The sequence below is a fragment of the Myotis yumanensis genome, unplaced genomic scaffold (assembly GCF_028538775.1).
Source record: "Myotis yumanensis isolate MYYU_CA2020_CCGP unplaced genomic scaffold, mMyoYum1.0.hap1 SCAF_12, whole genome shotgun sequence".
NCBI classification, from domain to species: domain Eukaryota; kingdom Metazoa; phylum Chordata; class Mammalia; order Chiroptera; family Vespertilionidae; genus Myotis; species Myotis yumanensis.
The window spans coordinates 61,351,738-61,369,120 of record NW_027223763.1 but is presented as its reverse complement, the minus strand read 5'-3'; the positions used below and the strand labels follow the sequence as shown (position 1 = coordinate 61,369,120).

Sequence of the window (17,383 nt, the reverse complement as noted above, 5' to 3'; positions counted from 1 at the left end):
CAGTATCAGCCAACCAATACCGTATATCTTTTCTTCTTCCCTCTACTGGACTCCTCCCAGATAGTTCCACCCTCTCCTTGCTGACAGAATAGAAATCGGTTACAATTCTGACATTATCCCTGAACATCTTCCAAGTTTGCCAGGACTCTTCTCAATCCCATGCGTTGCCAGCTTTGGACAGGCACTTTCTGAGAAGTGGAGGAACTGTTCTAAAGGACTTAATAAAAGGGTACTATTTTGAGATAGATTAAAAAAATAAGGGTTTAGATTTTCTGATTTAAAAAACTCAAGAAGTTTTCTTTGATAAGAATTGAATAAAACAAAATGCAAATTTCATAACAAAAGTTACAAGTTTTGTAAATTTTAATACAAGATAAGAGCAAACATAGGTTATATAAATACAGAAATATAAGATGAAAGAATAAATAAATAAATAAATAAATAAACAAATAACAATAAATCACCATTCAGGCAGTAAGCTATCAGGGACCATTGACCCAGGAACTGAATTTTCTAACATTTTCTCACTTAATACTCTGACAAGAGATTTCCTGAGTAAAATTCAATAACTTCTGTTATTAGAGCAGATGTGAGAGCCTTTGGACATGACCCAGGACATATGTGCAAACGTGATTTGGCACATTCATCCCTGAGAATCCTTTCAGGGGGATCCCACGTCTCCATCCTTATTTCTTAGCCTTTCTTGCAAGGCTGTTATCGAGGGGAAGGATCTCATGATTTCCCCTCTGACAACGTCCCAGGCGCAGTCACTGTATTTCTTCTCCTTCAGGTAAAGATGGATGCCCTCGAAGTACGTCTTCAAGGCCTGGGGAGGGCCCTCCATGGCCAGGGCAGATCCTTCCTCTCGCCTCTCCTCCACCAAACACGCCTCCAGGTCTTCCAGCTGCCGATCGAGTCCTGAGTGCAGTAGGCCCACCAGGGTCGTGTTCCAGGTGACAGAGGAGTTCTCTGTGGGCAAGAGGTTGAAGACCTGCTGGAGCATCTCGTGGAGGACAACGATGGCCTGGGCCTTCTGGACCTGGCTGCCATCCACCGTTGCCCGGGGGAATCTGAAGTCCTTTCTGTCCTTCAGACAGAAGACAGGGGAGATCGTGCTCATTTGGTTCAGAAGGTCTAAGTTCTTCCTGCTGAGCAGGACGTGGTCCTGAGGCAGGTCACAGCCCAGAGCTCCCCCGGGGCCAGCGCTGAACACCACCAGGGCAGTGAGTACAGAGAGCAGGAGGGCCATGGGTGAACGAGGGTGCTGCTGGCCTGGCTGAGCTGGGCGTCTGGTGAACAACTTTGGGCCAAAAGTTGTGCAATGACCTTCTTTCTAAGCATGGCCCTTAAATAGGGAACACAACGATTTTCATTTTCTAAACATTTCTTTCCACTTTCCCTTCCTTTTTTGTTTTCTTTTAGGTGGTCTAAGGAGATGTCATCAATCTGCAGTACTAATTTCCTTTTTAAATTCCCACACACTTAGATGTTTCAGTCCATGTGGATACTTAGTCAAATGAAAAGGTCTTTGTCCTAAAGTCAGAGTTTAGGTAGGTGTGTAAATACTTACACACATGCACATACATATGTGTTTATTGCATAAATACAACTCTTCTCTGCTTTAGAAACAGAAATGCTCAGTGATTCTGGGCAACCTTGTGCCCTGCTTACTTTGCACAGGGAGCCAGGCTCCCTCATCCCTGTGGGCTTGTGTAATTTGTCAGGTACCTACCAGACTCAGGTGGTAAATAATCTCGTTAGAACCAAGGACTGAGTGTAATTTACTGTTGTGTTCACTGCAGAGGCTGAGGTTATTAGTGACTGTGTTTTGGGGATGTTTCTCTTCTAGATCCCATTCCTGCAGGGCCCTGTGGTTATGCTTCACGGAGGCCACTAGGTCAGGACTCTAGACATTGCCATTTCTTTCCAGCATTTGTAACTGGTTGTTAGTGCTCCTCAGGCTGTGCCAATACCCCCGGCAGGAATCCAGGTTCTTTGCTGGTGGCTGTCGGTGTGGAGATTCTCATAAGAAGATAGTAATATGTTTCCAGCACCACCCCGTTCATGAGGCTGATATCAGCTCTAGTCACCCTTTGCCTCTGGAGTGACCATGTTCTCAACCCAGGCGCTCTGGGACTGCCTCCCTGAGGACAGGCTCACCCCATCCTGAGGTCCTTAGAATTCTCCCCAGGTGAAGGGGCTTGTGTCTTTGTGGCAAAATAAGCATCAGGGTCCTCCTGCTCCCCCGGGAAGGTTTGTGTGAAGAACCCTTGTTCTCTGTGGTGACCGGCTCCTCTCCTGAGCCAGCACCCAGGTGTCAGTGGTGTCCCAAGCCCTCAGCCCTGACAGCAAACATTTATTTTGTCTACGTAGATGGGGAATTAGGTATCCATTTGCAATCATTGATCTTCAGGAGGCCAATAATTTTTATTTTGCAAGTGCAGCTTCTATTATTAAATTCTCTGTTTAAATTATTTCACACATTATGCTTAGGATTTCTCAGCTGGGCACGGGAGATTCAATGACGTCTCTCAATAGAAACTTGTAGAACAGAAGCTGGTGAACTGCAGCTGTTCATTCAGTCTGTGCGTTTCTCTTGGGCTTCTCTGTTCATTCCTCTGTGTCTCATGCTCAGGACGCAGGGCAGTGAGGCTCAGGCTACTAAGTCAGGGAGAAACAGCCTTCTTTCCTTAATAATTCATGATTCTTCATTTTAAATGTAAATAACAACATCGTCATTACATAGTGTTTTACTGGGCATAGTCTGTGTTGCTCCTCTGCCATGATTTTCTACTTCATCCTGAGGTTCATATAAAGGGAAGTAAGAAAGTCAAAGGGACTTCACCATTTTTCTCTATAATTATCACGACTTGAGACTTTTTATTTCTCATTTCATCTTTCCCAGAAAGCAAAATCGACAGTTGTTTGTGGGCAAAATTAAAACTAATAGAATTCTGCATGTCAACAAAGTGAAAGAAGGGGAGTGGCTTCTGCTGACAAGAGGACCAAGTGTCAGTTGACAGAATTGACTGCAGCCACACAGGGCCCTGGTGCTGTGGCAGAGGGAGGGGGAAGCCAGCCCTGAGCTCCTCCAAGGCAGGGGTGGGCTGCCTCTGCCAGAGGCTCAAACAGGAGGACCTTCTGGGTCAGGGACCAGCCACGTCCTTTCCTGTCATTTAATCCACATGCGATCAGCTCTGAGGACAGAAGGGAAGACTCACAGCCACCAGCTCTGAACAGCCTGAGACCTCGACCCCCACTGTTGGAATGGAACCTTCCGTGGCTGCATCATGGACATTAACCTGGTCTGGGTGCTCGATGTAGTTAATAAATCCACTCAGCTACAGAAAAGATGGCCTTGAGAAATATGGGTTTGAGAGAAATAGATTTGGATGTTCCTAAAGAGTGTGCTCTTAATTTAAGTAATAATTATATAAATATTTTACAGTAAATGATAACAAAATTTTACTGCATGCTAACTTTGGACCAACCACTGTTCTAAGATCTTTGAAATGGTGAATTCAACCTTTTCAATATCCCTGTTTGTATTGAACTAGTTTATACCACTATTATGCAGTATCAATCTGCATCAATGAATTATTTGGAAGGTACCACGATTCCAAGGTCAAACCCTTAAGGAGCTTGAGATAACCGTTTGTCTGGAAGGGCCCGTTTACAGATGACAAGGACAGTAAAGGACATGGGATTTATGTACCAAGGAGATGCCGCGGCATGAGAGCACTGAGCAGGGAGGGTGGGGTGGTATCGGATTCCAGGTTCTATTCATGTCCCAGTGGATTGCTGTCTGTTGTTCTGTATGACATCACCAGTGTGGCCTGAGTCCATAGAACTGACTGACATTAAGTTCTAAGGAAAAGTAGACAACAATCTTTTTAGATAGTTTTTATATAGTTGACTTTTCTGACAATTGAAACAAGTTTGTTGCTGGCACTGGAGTAACCGTGGTGCCTCCAATAACCAGCAGGCTGCTGTGGGGGTGTCCCCTGTGCTGGGGACACTGCTGTTGGCCACGTCTCTGTGGAGAGCTCTGCTCTCAGCATCCACTTCCATCTTCTCCCTCTGAACCAGAAGGATCGGCAGAAACAGGTGCCTCAGTCCGAGCCCTTCCCAGTGTTCCCCTCCTGAGGACCTGCCTGTTCCAGTCCAGGCTTTACCTGTCTCTGTTCTGCCCAGTTCTCCAGCCCCTGCTGACTTTCATCTCCTTCCTGTTCCTAGGTGTGCTCCATCTCCTGTTCCATGATCACCAGATGAGAGGCTACTTCTCAACTCTTTGCACTTAGTGCATCACCTAGATTGGTTCAGACCAGCTGCTGGGAGCATAGGTGATAGTGCCCTGTACATTCCTGTTCTTGTAAACACCCCCTGTGATCTACCCTAATTTCTCTCTGTACAAATGGGTAGAATAGAATCATGTTCCCAGAAAAATTTGGCGACTCATGTTGAGTTGGCCAAGTTTCCAAACAGAAGGTGCCCATGACCTACAATCCTTGTTTACACATGAGCCAAACTTAAGAGTCCTGTGATCAGAAATGCTTGCATTGTGCTCTTCCACAAACACAAAATAAAGTTCTGTAACGATCCAGGTCAGGATAGTTTTCTGTTGATCAGTTACAAGAGCCAGCGTGAACCTAACTGGCAAATGTCTTTAATCAAACATTATCCTGAAGAACCTTTCCATTAAAAAAATGGAGGGTTTGTGGGTGATGCCTGGGTGCCCCGCCAACTGAGGAGATGGATGAGGACGGGTTTCCTCTCATGGGGTCGGGCATTGACCTGACCAAGGTGCCAGCTCTCCAACAGGAAAGAACGGTGGCATTCCTGAACCCGCTTGTGGTGCACACTGTGCAGTTCCTCAGCCGCTTCTCCACAGTCTGTGAGGAGAAGCTGCAGACCTTTCTCTTCGTATCTAGTGAATTGAAACAACTCTCAATATTTTAGATGCAATTTGTCACCTATCCCAGGCCTAGATGATGTCACAGTTGAAGTCTCCCCTGTAAGTGTCACTGGAGTCACAAATGTAACCACTTCAGAGCCATCACAGCAGAACAGTTTACAAGAATCTGGACCACAGGAAAGTGAAGTAACAGCAGAAAATATCTTAACTAGCCAAGGATCCGAGATATGCCCGATATCTCAAAATGGTTCCAGTGGGTGTCCCAGTGATGGCAATAGGAAACAAAAGGATATCACAAGGACTAGACCCAGATCTTCTCGAGAGGCCAGATGCTCCAGTGCCTGATAGCAAAGGTGAAAAAAATGCAGAAGAAAGTTCAGATAGTGCATCCTCCTTTAGTGACTAAGATTAACTTTCATAATAATTACAGATAACATGTGTAGATGTACTTTACGTTCTATCAGAAAGAGAGTCTGAACTTGACCTCTTTTTCAAAACAACATCAAGTGACCAGATATTCACCACCAAGCTTTGTCACTGCTAAAATTGTAATAATAATGAAGCATTTATATAACCTGGAAACAGATGGAATTTATAATTTGGAAAGAGCAAATAACCCCGATCCCCTCCACCACCACTGTCCCAAAAAATTAAACAGTAAAAAAAATTGTTATAAAATTGTTTATTTAAGAAAGATCATGTACCTCTCTCTAAACATCATTTAGTAAATTCCTGATGTACACTATATTTTTAAAATAACCGCTTGAGTTTGGTGTCAGGTATTTCACAGCTGGTGCAGAAATGTGAGTGGAGATTGTTTTAGGGCTTAGCAAACAATGCAATTGAAGAGAGGGAGAGTCAGCATATAAATTCATTCTGAATTAGTTGCCTTTCCTTTGAGGATTGTTACATGATTCCAAAGCGTAGTGTAATTTCCACTCTAACGACCTCCCAGGCACAGGAGCTGTATTTCTTCTCCTTCAGGTAGCTATGGATTCTTTGGAAGTACTTCCGGATGAGAATTCCCACATTGGGACAAGCCCGGATTTCTCCTTCCCTCTGCTCCAGGTGCTCCAGGCTGTGGTGAAGGCTGGACAGTAGTTGAGACAGGAGGGTGTGGTCCCATGCAGCCAGGCTGCGCTGTGCTCTGAAGAGGTGGAAGATCTGCAGGAGCATCAGATGGTGGAAACAGGTGTGTTGTATCTTCTTCATTTGTATGATTGTTTCTAAATTCCAAGGGAATTTGAAGTCGTTTCTGTCATCCAGGCATAAGTGAGGGGGCGTCCTTTGTAGTTGTGACAGAAGAATTAAGACTCTCCCTTTGTCTCGTGTATGGACCCGATGTATGTCCTCCTCTAGAGAACCAGCAGGGATGGAGCAGAGCATCACCCCTGCCAGCAGCCACAGAGAGATCTGGGCCATTGCGAATTCCAGTGATTCAGGGGACTACCGCCAGGGGGAGGCGCGGGCACAATTAGCAGCCGCTTTCCTTCCTGGGATTCCTGGAAAGCACGCTTCTCCCGGTGGCCGCCAGAGGGCGCGCAGGAGGCCTTAAGTGAAGCTGCTTTTGGGGAAAGTGCAGTCAGGCTGAGAGCAGAAGCGCTGGCCGCCCCGCAGAGCGCCTGGTGCTGCTTTAATAGTGAAGGTGGAACCCTCCATTCCTGCGCCACCGTCGCCGCTGAAGAAGGAGCTCTGCCTGCGCCTCCCGCGGACATTGTTCTCAGGAAACCAGCACCGGCCCGGGCCTTCTCTGCGCTTCCCCAGGAGTGTGGGGCTTTCCTTTTGCACGGAAGCTCCAGCGAGGCCATTTCCACCGGGAATCCGTGTGCTGGGGGGTCAGAGGCTGGAAGGAGAGCGTGTTGGGGGGTTGAACAGAATCGGGGCGCTTTGGGCGCGAGGTGCCCCCAGACTCAGAGCCGGACGCGGGAAGGACGGGCGCGACTGCTCCGCGCTGGGGACGCTGTGGGGTGAGTGGGGGCGCCCGGCCCCGGGAGGGGCGGCTCTGCAGGGGCTTTGGGGCTTTTGTGTGATGTCTCAATGTGACAACCTTAGGGAGCCATGGGGTAAAGTTAGAAACACTGGAAAGTGCGAGCATTGACAGGGCTCTTCCTGAAGCTTCTCAAATTATTAAAGAACTTTAATATTAAATATAAATATGAAGCTTAATGTTTAAGAAATATTTTATATTCAAGCACCAGTTTAACTTTTAAAATAGTTTAGTATGAAATAAATATCGCTGTAAATTTTAAATATATTTTAAACGTGTAAACTATTAACACATTCTCTTAAACTTTAAAAAATATTTAAATATTGATTTAAATATCCACATAATATATAAAATATTTTAATCTTAAGACATCATTCTATGTGGATTTTTAAAATACTTATATATCGAATATTAACTATTAACTGAAAATTTTAAATGCTTTAATTTTTACCATTCAGACTATAAAAACTCCATGTATGAAACTTCCAGTTTATTTCAACTGTATTTTCTTTGTACCCAAACAAGGATTTGATATAGTTTTACTGTCTTGGCTGGAATGGAAGCAAACACTGTTTAGTATTGTCAGGATGAATTGTGTTCAGCCTGGCCTGCCTGGCTCCTCACTGGAGCTTCTGCCTATGAAACCAGGAAGTCCTGGTTTCATTTCTGGTCTGGGCACAGGTCCTGGTTGCAAGCTAGATCCCGGGTGGGGCTTGCAGGAGGCAGCAGATCAATGCTTCTCTCTCATCATGGATGTTTCTATCTGTCTCTCCCTTTACCTTCCGTTCAGAAATCAATGAAAGTATTTTATTTAAGACATTATTTTTTATAAAAGGGATTACTTGTTTTTGTTGAGTTTCTTGTAACCATGTGACAATGGTGAATCCTTTTTCTTTAATTTCACTTTCCTGAAACCTCATCACAGGTTTGCACCTTGAATGAATCGTTAAAAGGAAAACTTTGTGCCGTGTACAGGCTGGAGAGAACAGTTAGCAGGTCAGATCTTTTCCTTTTCTTTGGTTAGGATTTTGTAGACTGAATGGAACTTGATAAAATTATATTTGCACCGTTTCCCCTCCCTTCAAGCCACTCAGGGACTTGCAAGTGGAGGCCATTTCATGTCTCTAAAATGTTGACATTTTGTTCACCATGAATGTGCTGCATTAATTCATATTTTCGTATTGCCTGGAAGTGTTTTGGATCTTGATGGCTCAGATGTGAGTCCTTCTTAAACTCTGTGCTTGAGGGAAGTACTATCCCCTTCTGCTAACCCAGGAAAGAGCTTTTGAATGAGTGTTGGGATCTTCAAGGGCTGAAAACCTAGGTATGTCCCATTTCTTACCAGCATCACCCTCTGCCTCCTGCTTGCCTGCTTTTTTATGTCTTCCTGAGCCTCAAATAACACCCCAGAGGTGGTCTGCCTCTGAGGGTGAAAGAGGGGACTATTGAGCTCATTGCTCCCACTCACAGAACAGCAGTGTTTTGTCAGGAGCCTTTCCTCAGAGCTGGTTCTCTGCAGAGTGGGCTCTGAGATTCCTCTCGTTCATGTGCCAGGCACTGATCTCGGTGTAACTTGTGCTGTCCAATTTCCTCGGCACCTTTTATTGAAGAGTCAGTCTTACTCTAGTGTATTCTCTTGCCTCCTTTGTTAAATATTAATTGTGCATAGCCGCATTGGTTTACTTCTGGGGTCTCTGTTCTGTTCCAGTGATCTATATGCCTGTTCTTGTGCCAGTACCAGGCTGTTAAGATTACAGTGCTTCGCCATATCACTTGATATGTGGTGTTGTGCTTCCTCCAAGTTTGTTCTTCTCCCTCAATATTGCTGCGGCTATTTGAGGTTTTCTTTTGTTCCATATCCATTTTTGGAGCATTACTTCTAGATCTGTGAAATATGCTTTTGGTATTTTAATAGGGATGGCATTGAATCTATAGATTTCTTTGGGTAGGTTGGACATTTTAATGATGTTAATTCTACGAATCCATAAACACTGTATGGTCTTCCACTTTTTTATACCTTCCTGTATCTATTTTGTTCAATAATTTTCTAAGTGTAAGACCTTTATCTCCCTGGTTAAGTTTATTCCTAGATATATTGAGTTTTTTGGGCACCATGGTAAATTGGATTGTTTGTTTAGTTTTTCTTTCTGAGAATTGATTATTGGTATATAACGCCATAGAGTAAAGAAAACTTGTTCAATAAATGGTCTGGGATGATTGCAAAGCCACATGCAAAAGAATGGAACTGGGTTATAGTTTGTCCCCATGAATAAAACTTAACTGAAAAGGGATCAAATACAAAATTAGAAGATCTGAAAAAATAAAATCAATAGAAGAACGCATCGGTACTAAATTTATAGGCCTTGGCTGTAGAGAACATTTTATGAACTTGACTCCAAAGGCAAGTGAAGTAAAGGCAAAATAAATGAATGGGACTATATCAAACTAATAAGCTTCTGCACAGCAAAAGAAACTGACAACAAAACAGAGAGGCAACCAACGAATGGGAGATAATATTTGCAAACAGTAGCTCCAACAAAGGTTTACTATCCAATCTATATAAAGAACTCATAAATCTCAACACTAAACAAACCACCCAACTAGAACATGGGAAGAGAACCTGAATAGACGTCTCTCCCAAGAAGACATACAAACATCTAACAGATAGATGAAAAGATGTTCAATGTCACTAGCACTTTGGGAAATGCAAATGAAAACTACAGCAAGGCACCGCATCACATCAGTTAGAATGGCTATTATCAGTAAGACAAGTAATAACAAGTGTTGGAGAAGTAGTGTGTAAGGGGAACCCTCATTCATTTGGGAAATTTGGTGCAGCCACTATGGAAAACAGTCTGGCGATTTCCCCACAAAATGCTGCCATATGAGCCAGCAATCCCTCTCCTGTGTATATACTCTAAAACATGTTTCACCAAGATATATGCACCCCTCTGTTCATTGCAGCATTATTCACTGTGGCCAACGCATGGAGACCACCAACGTGTCCTTCAATAGAGAATTGGTGAAAGAAGACGTGGAACATAGATGCCATGGAATACTAATAAGAAAAGATGAAATACTGCCATTTCGGACACCGTGGCTGGTTCCTGAGAATATTATGCTCCGTGAAATAAGTGACGCAGAAAAAGCTGAGCACTAGGTGCTGTCATATGTAGGATGTCAAACTAAACTCAGGGACACAAACAGTAGTGTGGTGGTTCCCAGAGGGATGGTGCGGGAGGGTTGGGAGTGAAGGGGGACTTGTAGTGACAGAAGAGGATGTGACTTTGGGTGGTGGGCACACAGTACAATATACAGATCTTGTAACAAATCCACACCTGAAACCTATATGACCCTATGAACCAGTGTCACCCCAAGACATTTTTTAAACAAAAGAAAGGGAAAAAAATAAATAAACCCTTAAATCACTCACGGGGTGTTGCAGAGAATGTCCCCACGTGGCTTTATGTCAGGTAGAAATGACATAACCCAATTCATACAGAGTATCTGGGCTTATAGAGATACAGGTTTAGAACTCCACTAGGCGCTACAGTATTTTATCTTAGATCCTTGTGATGATTACTTTTGTGTTTCAATTGGATTGGCCCCTGAGGTGCCCAGCTACTTGGTCGAACTTTCTGAATGTGTCTGTGAGGGTGTTTTGGTCTGAGATAGACAATTAAGTAGATGGACTGAGAAAAGCTATCGTTCCCCCTAATATGAGTCCACCTCATCTAACCAGTTGAAGGCCTTGAATAGAATATGGGGGCTGACCTTGAGAGGCGCCAATATAATCAGGAGGGTCAGAAAAGGCAGACAGAACAAACAACTTTTATGGGAGACAGCTGCAGCCAGGGAGGTTACGGGAGATGGCTGCAGCCAGGGAGGGAACTGAAGGACAAACAACCTGATAAGAAACCAGACAGGCATTAACTCACACGGCGCCAGATCTCCAGTAGAATGACCCCAGATTACTTCCCCTGTTTGCTAGAAAGTATATAATGTGTGCTTAAACTCTTGGTCGGGGCTTGTAGCCGCTGCTCTGTGCTCAGAGTAAGCTGAGAGCCCCAGCATGCTGGAAACAATAAACCCTTTACTTTTTGCATGAGAAGCGTCTCTTGGTTCTTTGTGACAGTGGCTTGCATCCAGGGCGTTACAACCTTGGAGTAAAAAAATGACAATTTAGCTAAATTCAGTGTAACAAAACTTATAGCAAAAGGGAGGATGAAGCGTACAGTAGGGGTAGGGAGAGAGCAAAGCTGTTTCCCTGGCTGGGGGATGAAGGAGAGTAACTTCTGTCCCACGGCCAACCTTCAGCTTTGCAAAACCAGCCACATGATTATGGTTTCATTATTTCCCAGATGTAATCAGTTGGGAACAAGGAATGGCAATCATATCAATCAACTCACAAAAGACTCACTTTCACTAAGAACACCCAATAACTAATACTCTCTAGAGAAATAATGGATGTTACTCATTTTCAATGTGCATTTCATATGATTAGTGAAGCCATTCAGCACCTTGTGTCATCTACTAGGAAATACCATTACTACTCAAGATGACATAGAAGTGGGCCATGTCTCTCAGTGGTCAGTGTTGACCCACCCGTGCAAAGGTCAAGGGTTTCTTCCAGCTCAAGGCCATGGACCTAGGTTGCAAGTTCAGTCCCGGACCTAGTCAGCTTGCAAGCAGAACCCAACCAATATATGTCTCTCTCACATTGAGGTTGTTCTCTGTCTCCCTCCTTTGTCTCTGAAAATCAATTTAAATAATAAATATAGGAATGACATTATTGAGCACCTCCTATGGTCTGGGCCAGTGATGGCGAACCTATGACACGTGTGTCAGAGGTGACACTCGAACTCATTTTTTTTGATTGATTTTTCTTTGTTAAATGGCATTTAAATATATAAAATTAATATCAAAAATATAAATCTTTGTTTTACTATGGTTGCAAATATCAAAAAATTTCTCTATGTGACACGGCACCAGAGGTAAGTTAGGTGTTTTCAAAATGCTGACAAGCCGAGCTCAAAAGGTTCGCCATCCCTGATCTAGGAGTTCTGACTCCATAGTCTAAGCTCTTAACATTCTAGGAGTTTCCCTCTTCCCAGGAACAAAGAGGCTGCTGAGCATCGGAGCATCCTTTCTCCAGGACAGTCTGTGTGATGGTTAATTTTATGTGTCAACTTGGCTCGGTCAACCACCGGCCACCCTGAATTTCACCTTAAAATGTACCTGGAGGTAGAGAAGCATAAATGCAGCAGCCCAGATGGTCCCAGTTTAACCAGCAGAACTCCAAAATGGCGGAACAACCTCTTTGTAACTTAAAGGTAACATAGTTGACTTCCGTTAAATCTGCAAACAAGTAGCAGGGATCCTACAATTGGAAAGGTGATCAGCAATCAAAGGAAAAAGTCCAGATGCCAGGTGTTTCTCCTTCTGCTAAACTGGTCCATGAAGTAGAGTAATATCGGAGAGAAAGATAAAGGATAAAGATATGTTAAAATAGTACCCACAATTTATTGAAAAGCAAACTGAAGCATTGGCTAGATCATCTGAGGCACAGATTCAAGAAATCCTCCCACAATGATCTCCCTGCCTGCTGTCTGAGATAGTCACACAACACGCACACGCAGTTATGTGATTTTGGCTGATTCCTTTCACTTCAGCATCGATGTCATCACTGTAACATTGGCATTTGCTCAGGGCCCAGAAGCACACATCAGCGCCCTCCTAGAGACAGAAGTGTCTACAACAGTTTTGAAGAACGTAGAGCAGCCACTCAATGTTTGCTCCCTCCCTTTGGCTTTTCTTCTGTTTAGAAACCTTGAAGCGGAAACCACAACAAAACTAGAGGCAGTGAGGGCGAGGAGGGAAGGGAATGAATACATCCAGGACAGCAGGACTGGGGAGACTGGTAGGAAGAGCACCAGATGCCAGTATCAGCCAACCAATACCGTATATCTTTTCTTCTTCCCTCTACTGGACTCCTCCCAGATAGTTCCACCCTCTCCTTGCTGACAGAATAGAAATCGGTTACAATTCTGACATTATCCCTGAACATCTTCCAAGTTTGCCAGGACTCTTCTCAATCCCATGCGTTGCCAGCTTTGGACAGGCACTTTCTGAGAAGTGGAGGAACTGTTCTAAAGGACTTAATAAAAGGGTACTATTTTGAGATAGATTAAAAAAATAAGGGTTTAGGTTTTCTGATTTAAAAAACTCAAGAAGTTTTCTTTGATAAGAATTGAATAAAACAAAATGCAAATTTCATAACAAAAGTTACAAGTTTTGTAAATTTTAATACAAGATAAGAGCAAACATTGGTTATATAAATACAGAAATATAAGATGAAAGAATAAATAAATAAATAAATAAATAAACAAATAACAATAAATCACCATTCAGGCAGTAAGCTATCAGGGACCATTGACCCAGGAACTGAATTTTCTAACATTTTCTCACTTAATACTCTGACAAGAGATTTCCTGAGTAAAATTCAATAAATTATGTTATTAGAGCAGATGTGAGAGCCTTTGGACATGACCCAGGACATATGTGCAAACGTGATTTGGCACATTCATCCCTGAGAATCCTTTCAGGGGGATCCCACGTCTCCATCCTTATTTCTTAGCCTTTCTTGCAAGGCTGTTATTGAGGGGAAGGATCTCATGATTTCCCCTCTGACAACTTCCCAGGCACAGTCACTGTATTTCTTCTCCTTCAGGTAAAGGTGGATGCCCTCGAAGTACCTCTTCAAGGCCTGGGGAGGGCCCTCCATGGCCAGGGCAGATCCTTCCTCTCGCCTCTCCTCCACCAAACACGCCTCCAGGTCTTCCAGCTGCTGATGGAGTCCTGAGTGCAGTAGGCCCACCAGGGTCGTGTTCCAGGTGACAGAGGAGTTCTCTGTGGGCAAGAGGTTGAAGACCTGCTGGAGCATCTCGTGGAGGACAGCGATGGCCTGGGCCTTCTGGACCTGGCTGCCATCCACCGTTGCCTGGGGGAATCTGAAGTCCCTACTGTCCTTCAGACAGAAGACAGGGGAGATCGTGCTCATTTGGTTCAGAAGGTCTAAGTTCTTCCTGCTGAGCAGGATGTGGTCCTGAGGCAGGTCACAGCCCAGAGCTCCCCCGGGGCCAGCGCTGAACACCACCAGGGCGGTGAGTAGAGAGAGCAGGAGGGCCATGGGCGAACGAGGGTGCTGCTGGCCTGGCTGAGCTGGGCGTCTGGAGAACAACTTTGGGCCAAAAGTTGTGCAATGACCTTCTTTCTAAGCATGGCCCTTAAATAGGGAACACAACGATTTTCATTTTCTAAACATTTCTTTCCACTTTCCCTTCCTTTTTTGTTTTCTTTTAGGTGGTCTAAGGAGATGTCATCAATCTGCAATACTAATTTCCTTTTTAAATTCCCACAAACTTGAGATGTTTCAGTCCAGGGGGATACTTAGTCAAATGAAAAGGTCTTTGTCCTAAAGTCAGAGTTTAGGTAGATGTGTAAATACTTACACACATGCACATACATATGTGTTTATTGCATAAATACAACTCTTCTCTGCTTTAGAAACAGAAATGCTCAGTGATTCTGGGCAACCTTCTGCCCTGCTTACTTTGCACAGGGAGCCAGGCTCCCTCATCCCTGTGGGCTTGTGTAATTTGTCAGGTACCTACCAGACTCAGGTGGTAAATAATCTCGTTAGAACCAAGGACTGAGTGTAATTTACTGTTGTGTTCACTGCAGAGGCTGAGGTTATTAGTGACTGTGTTTCAGGGATGTTTCTCTTCTAGATCCCATTCCTGCAGGGCCCTGTGGTTCTGCTTCACGGGGGCCACTAGGTCAGGACTCTAGACATTGCCATTTCTTTCCGGCATTTGTAACTGGTTGTTAGTGCTCCTCAGGCTGTGCCAATACCCCCGGCAGGAATCCAGGTTCTTTGCTGGTGGCTGTAGGTGTGGAGATTCTCATAAGAAGATAGTAATATGTTTCTAGCACCACCCCATTCAAGAGGCCAATGTCAGCTCTAGTCACCCTTTGCCTCTGGAATGACAGTGTCCTCAACCCAGCCTCTCTTGGACTCCCACCATGGAGGACAGGCTCACCCCATCCTGAGGTCCTTAGAATTCTCCCCAGGTGGAGGGGCTTGTGTCTTTGTGGCAAAATAATCATCAGGATCCTCCAGTTCTCCCCACCCCGGGAAGGTTTGTGTGAAGGACCCTTGTTCTCTGTGGTAACCGGCTCCTCTCCTGAGCCAGCACCCAGGTGTCAGTGGTGTCCCAAGCCCTCAGAGCTGACAGCAAACGTTTATTTTGTCTAAGTCGATGGGGAATTAGGTATCCATTTGCAATCATTGATCATCAGAAGGCCAATAATTTTTATTTGGCAAGTGCAGCTTCTATTATTAAATTCTCTGTTTAATTATTGAACACATTATGCTCAGGATTTCTCAGCTGGGCACGGGCGATTCAATAACGTCTCTCAATAGGAACTTGTAGAACAGAAGCTGGTGAACTGCAGCTGTTCATTCAGCCTGTGCGTTTCTCTTGGGCTTCTCTCTTCATTCCTCTCCGTCTCATGCTCAGGGTGCAGGGCAGTGAGACTCAGGCTACTAAGTCAGGGAGGAACAGCCTTCTTTCCTTAATTATTCATGATGCTTCATTGTAAATGTAAAGAACAACATCGTCATTACATAGTGTTTTACTGGGCATAGTCTGTGTTGTTCCTCTGCCATGATTTTCTACTTCATCCTGAGGTTCATATAAAGGGAAGTAAGAAAGTCAAAGGGACTTCACCATTTTTCTCTATAATTATTACGAGTTGAGACTTTTTATTTCTCATTTCATCTTTCCCAGAAAGCAAAATCGACAGTTGTTTGTGGGCAAAATTAAAACTAATAGAATTCTGCATGTCAACAAAGTGAAAGAAGGGGAGTGGCTTCTGCTGACAAGAGGACCAAGTGTCAGTTGGCAGAATTGACTGCAGCCACACAGGGCCCTGGTGCTGTGGCAGAGGGAGGGGGAAGCCAGCCCTGAGCTCCTCCAAGGCAGGGGTGGGCTGCCTCTGCCAGAGGCTCAAACAGGAGGACCTTCTGGGTCAGTGACCAGCCACGTTCTTTCCTGCTAACTCTGGTGCCGTGTCACATATAGAAATTTTTTCATATTTGCATCCATAGTAAAACAAAGACTTATATTTTTTGTATTCATTTGATATATTTAAATGCCATATAACAAAGAAAAATCAACCAAAAAGAGTTCGGGTGTCACCTCTGACACACGTGTCATAGGTTCGCCATCACTGTGCTATTTAATACACATTCGATCAGCTCTGAGGACAGAAGGGAAGACTCACAGCCACCACCTCTCAAAAGCCTGAGACCTCGACCCCCACTGCTGGACCGGGAACCCTCCGTGGCTGCATAGTGGACATTAACCCTTGTCTGGGTGCTGGATCTAGTTAATAAATCCACTCAATTTCCGAGAAGATGGCCTTGAGAAATCTGGATTTGAGAGAAATGGAATTGGATGATCCTAAAAGAATGTGCTCTTAATTTAAATAATAATTATATTGGTATTTTACAGTAAATGATAACATTTTATTGCATGCTCACTGTGGTCTAACCACTGTTCTAAGACCTTTGAAATGGCTCATTGAAACTTTTTTTTTTTTTTTTTTTTTTTACAAAAAGTAACCTATAGGGTTACTTCCTGGATGTTCGAAACTTCTCAATGTCCCGCTTTGCATTAAACCTTTTCATATCACTATCATGCAGTATCAATGTGGAGCAATGAATTATTTGGAAGGTACCACGAATCCAAGGTCAAAACCTTAAGGAGCTGGAGATAACGGCTTGTGTGGAAGGGCCCGTTAACAGAGGACCAGGATAGTAGTGGGCATGGGACTTATGAACCATAGTGGCCGTGGCATGAGAGCACTGCACAGGGAGGGTCGGGTGGTAACAGATTCCAAGTTCCACTTCAAATGCCAATGGATTGCCATATTGTTCTGTATGACATCACCAGTGTGGTCTGTGTCCATAGAACTGATTGACTTTAAGTTCTAAGGAAAAGTAGAGAACATTCCTTTTAAATCATTTTGAAGAGTAGAATTTTCTGACAATTGAAACAAGTTTTTTTGCTCGCAGTGGATTAACCCTGGTCCTTCCAATTCCCAGAAGCCTGCCCTCCTCTTGGAGGCTGCTTTTGTCACAGTTGGCCACCAGGGGGCTGTCTTCCCCATGAGGAGTATCATTTTCCCTTGGACACCATGGATCTTGCTTTCTGTTTCTGTTTAGCTACAGGTTCACTTACATCATATTCGATGGACGCTGATGAAAGCCTCTTGCAGATGTTTCTGCAAAACCTTGAAATGTTAGTCTACTGTCGCTTTCAACTTGTGACGTTCTGCTCTTTAGGGAAACCTTGCAGCTGCAACCACAGGGACCAGGAAGCAGTTTTGTGATTGGGTGGAGAGGTCACGAGAGC

General features: G+C 44.1%; 3 protein-coding genes and 1 pseudogene across 3 annotated transcripts; 1 reads left to right on the top strand and 3 right to left on the bottom strand.

Annotated features, from left to right (window-relative positions):
* Nucleotides 1-661: 661 nt before the first annotated feature.
* Nucleotides 662-1,249, bottom strand: LOC139021286 (interferon omega-2-like). The gene has a single exon (XM_070431759.1). The coding sequence runs from the start codon at nucleotides 1,247-1,249 to the stop codon at nucleotides 662-664; it is 588 nt and encodes a 195-aa protein (XP_070287860.1).
* Nucleotides 1,250-4,649: 3,400 nt separating this feature from the next.
* On the top strand, nucleotides 4,650-5,596 carry LOC139021288 (WASH complex subunit 3 pseudogene; annotated as a pseudogene).
* A 225-nt stretch (nucleotides 5,597-5,821) lies between these two features.
* On the bottom strand, nucleotides 5,822-6,337 carry LOC139021290 (interferon omega-1-like). Its single transcript, XM_070431762.1, has one exon. It carries the CDS (start codon nucleotides 6,335-6,337, stop codon nucleotides 5,822-5,824), a length of 516 nt encoding a protein of 171 aa, XP_070287863.1.
* Nucleotides 6,338-13,503: 7,166 nt separating this feature from the next.
* Nucleotides 13,504-14,091, bottom strand: LOC139021285 (interferon omega-2-like). Its single transcript, XM_070431758.1, has one exon. It carries the CDS (start codon nucleotides 14,089-14,091, stop codon nucleotides 13,504-13,506), a length of 588 nt encoding a protein of 195 aa, XP_070287859.1.
* Nucleotides 14,092-17,383: the final 3,292 nt, after the last annotated feature.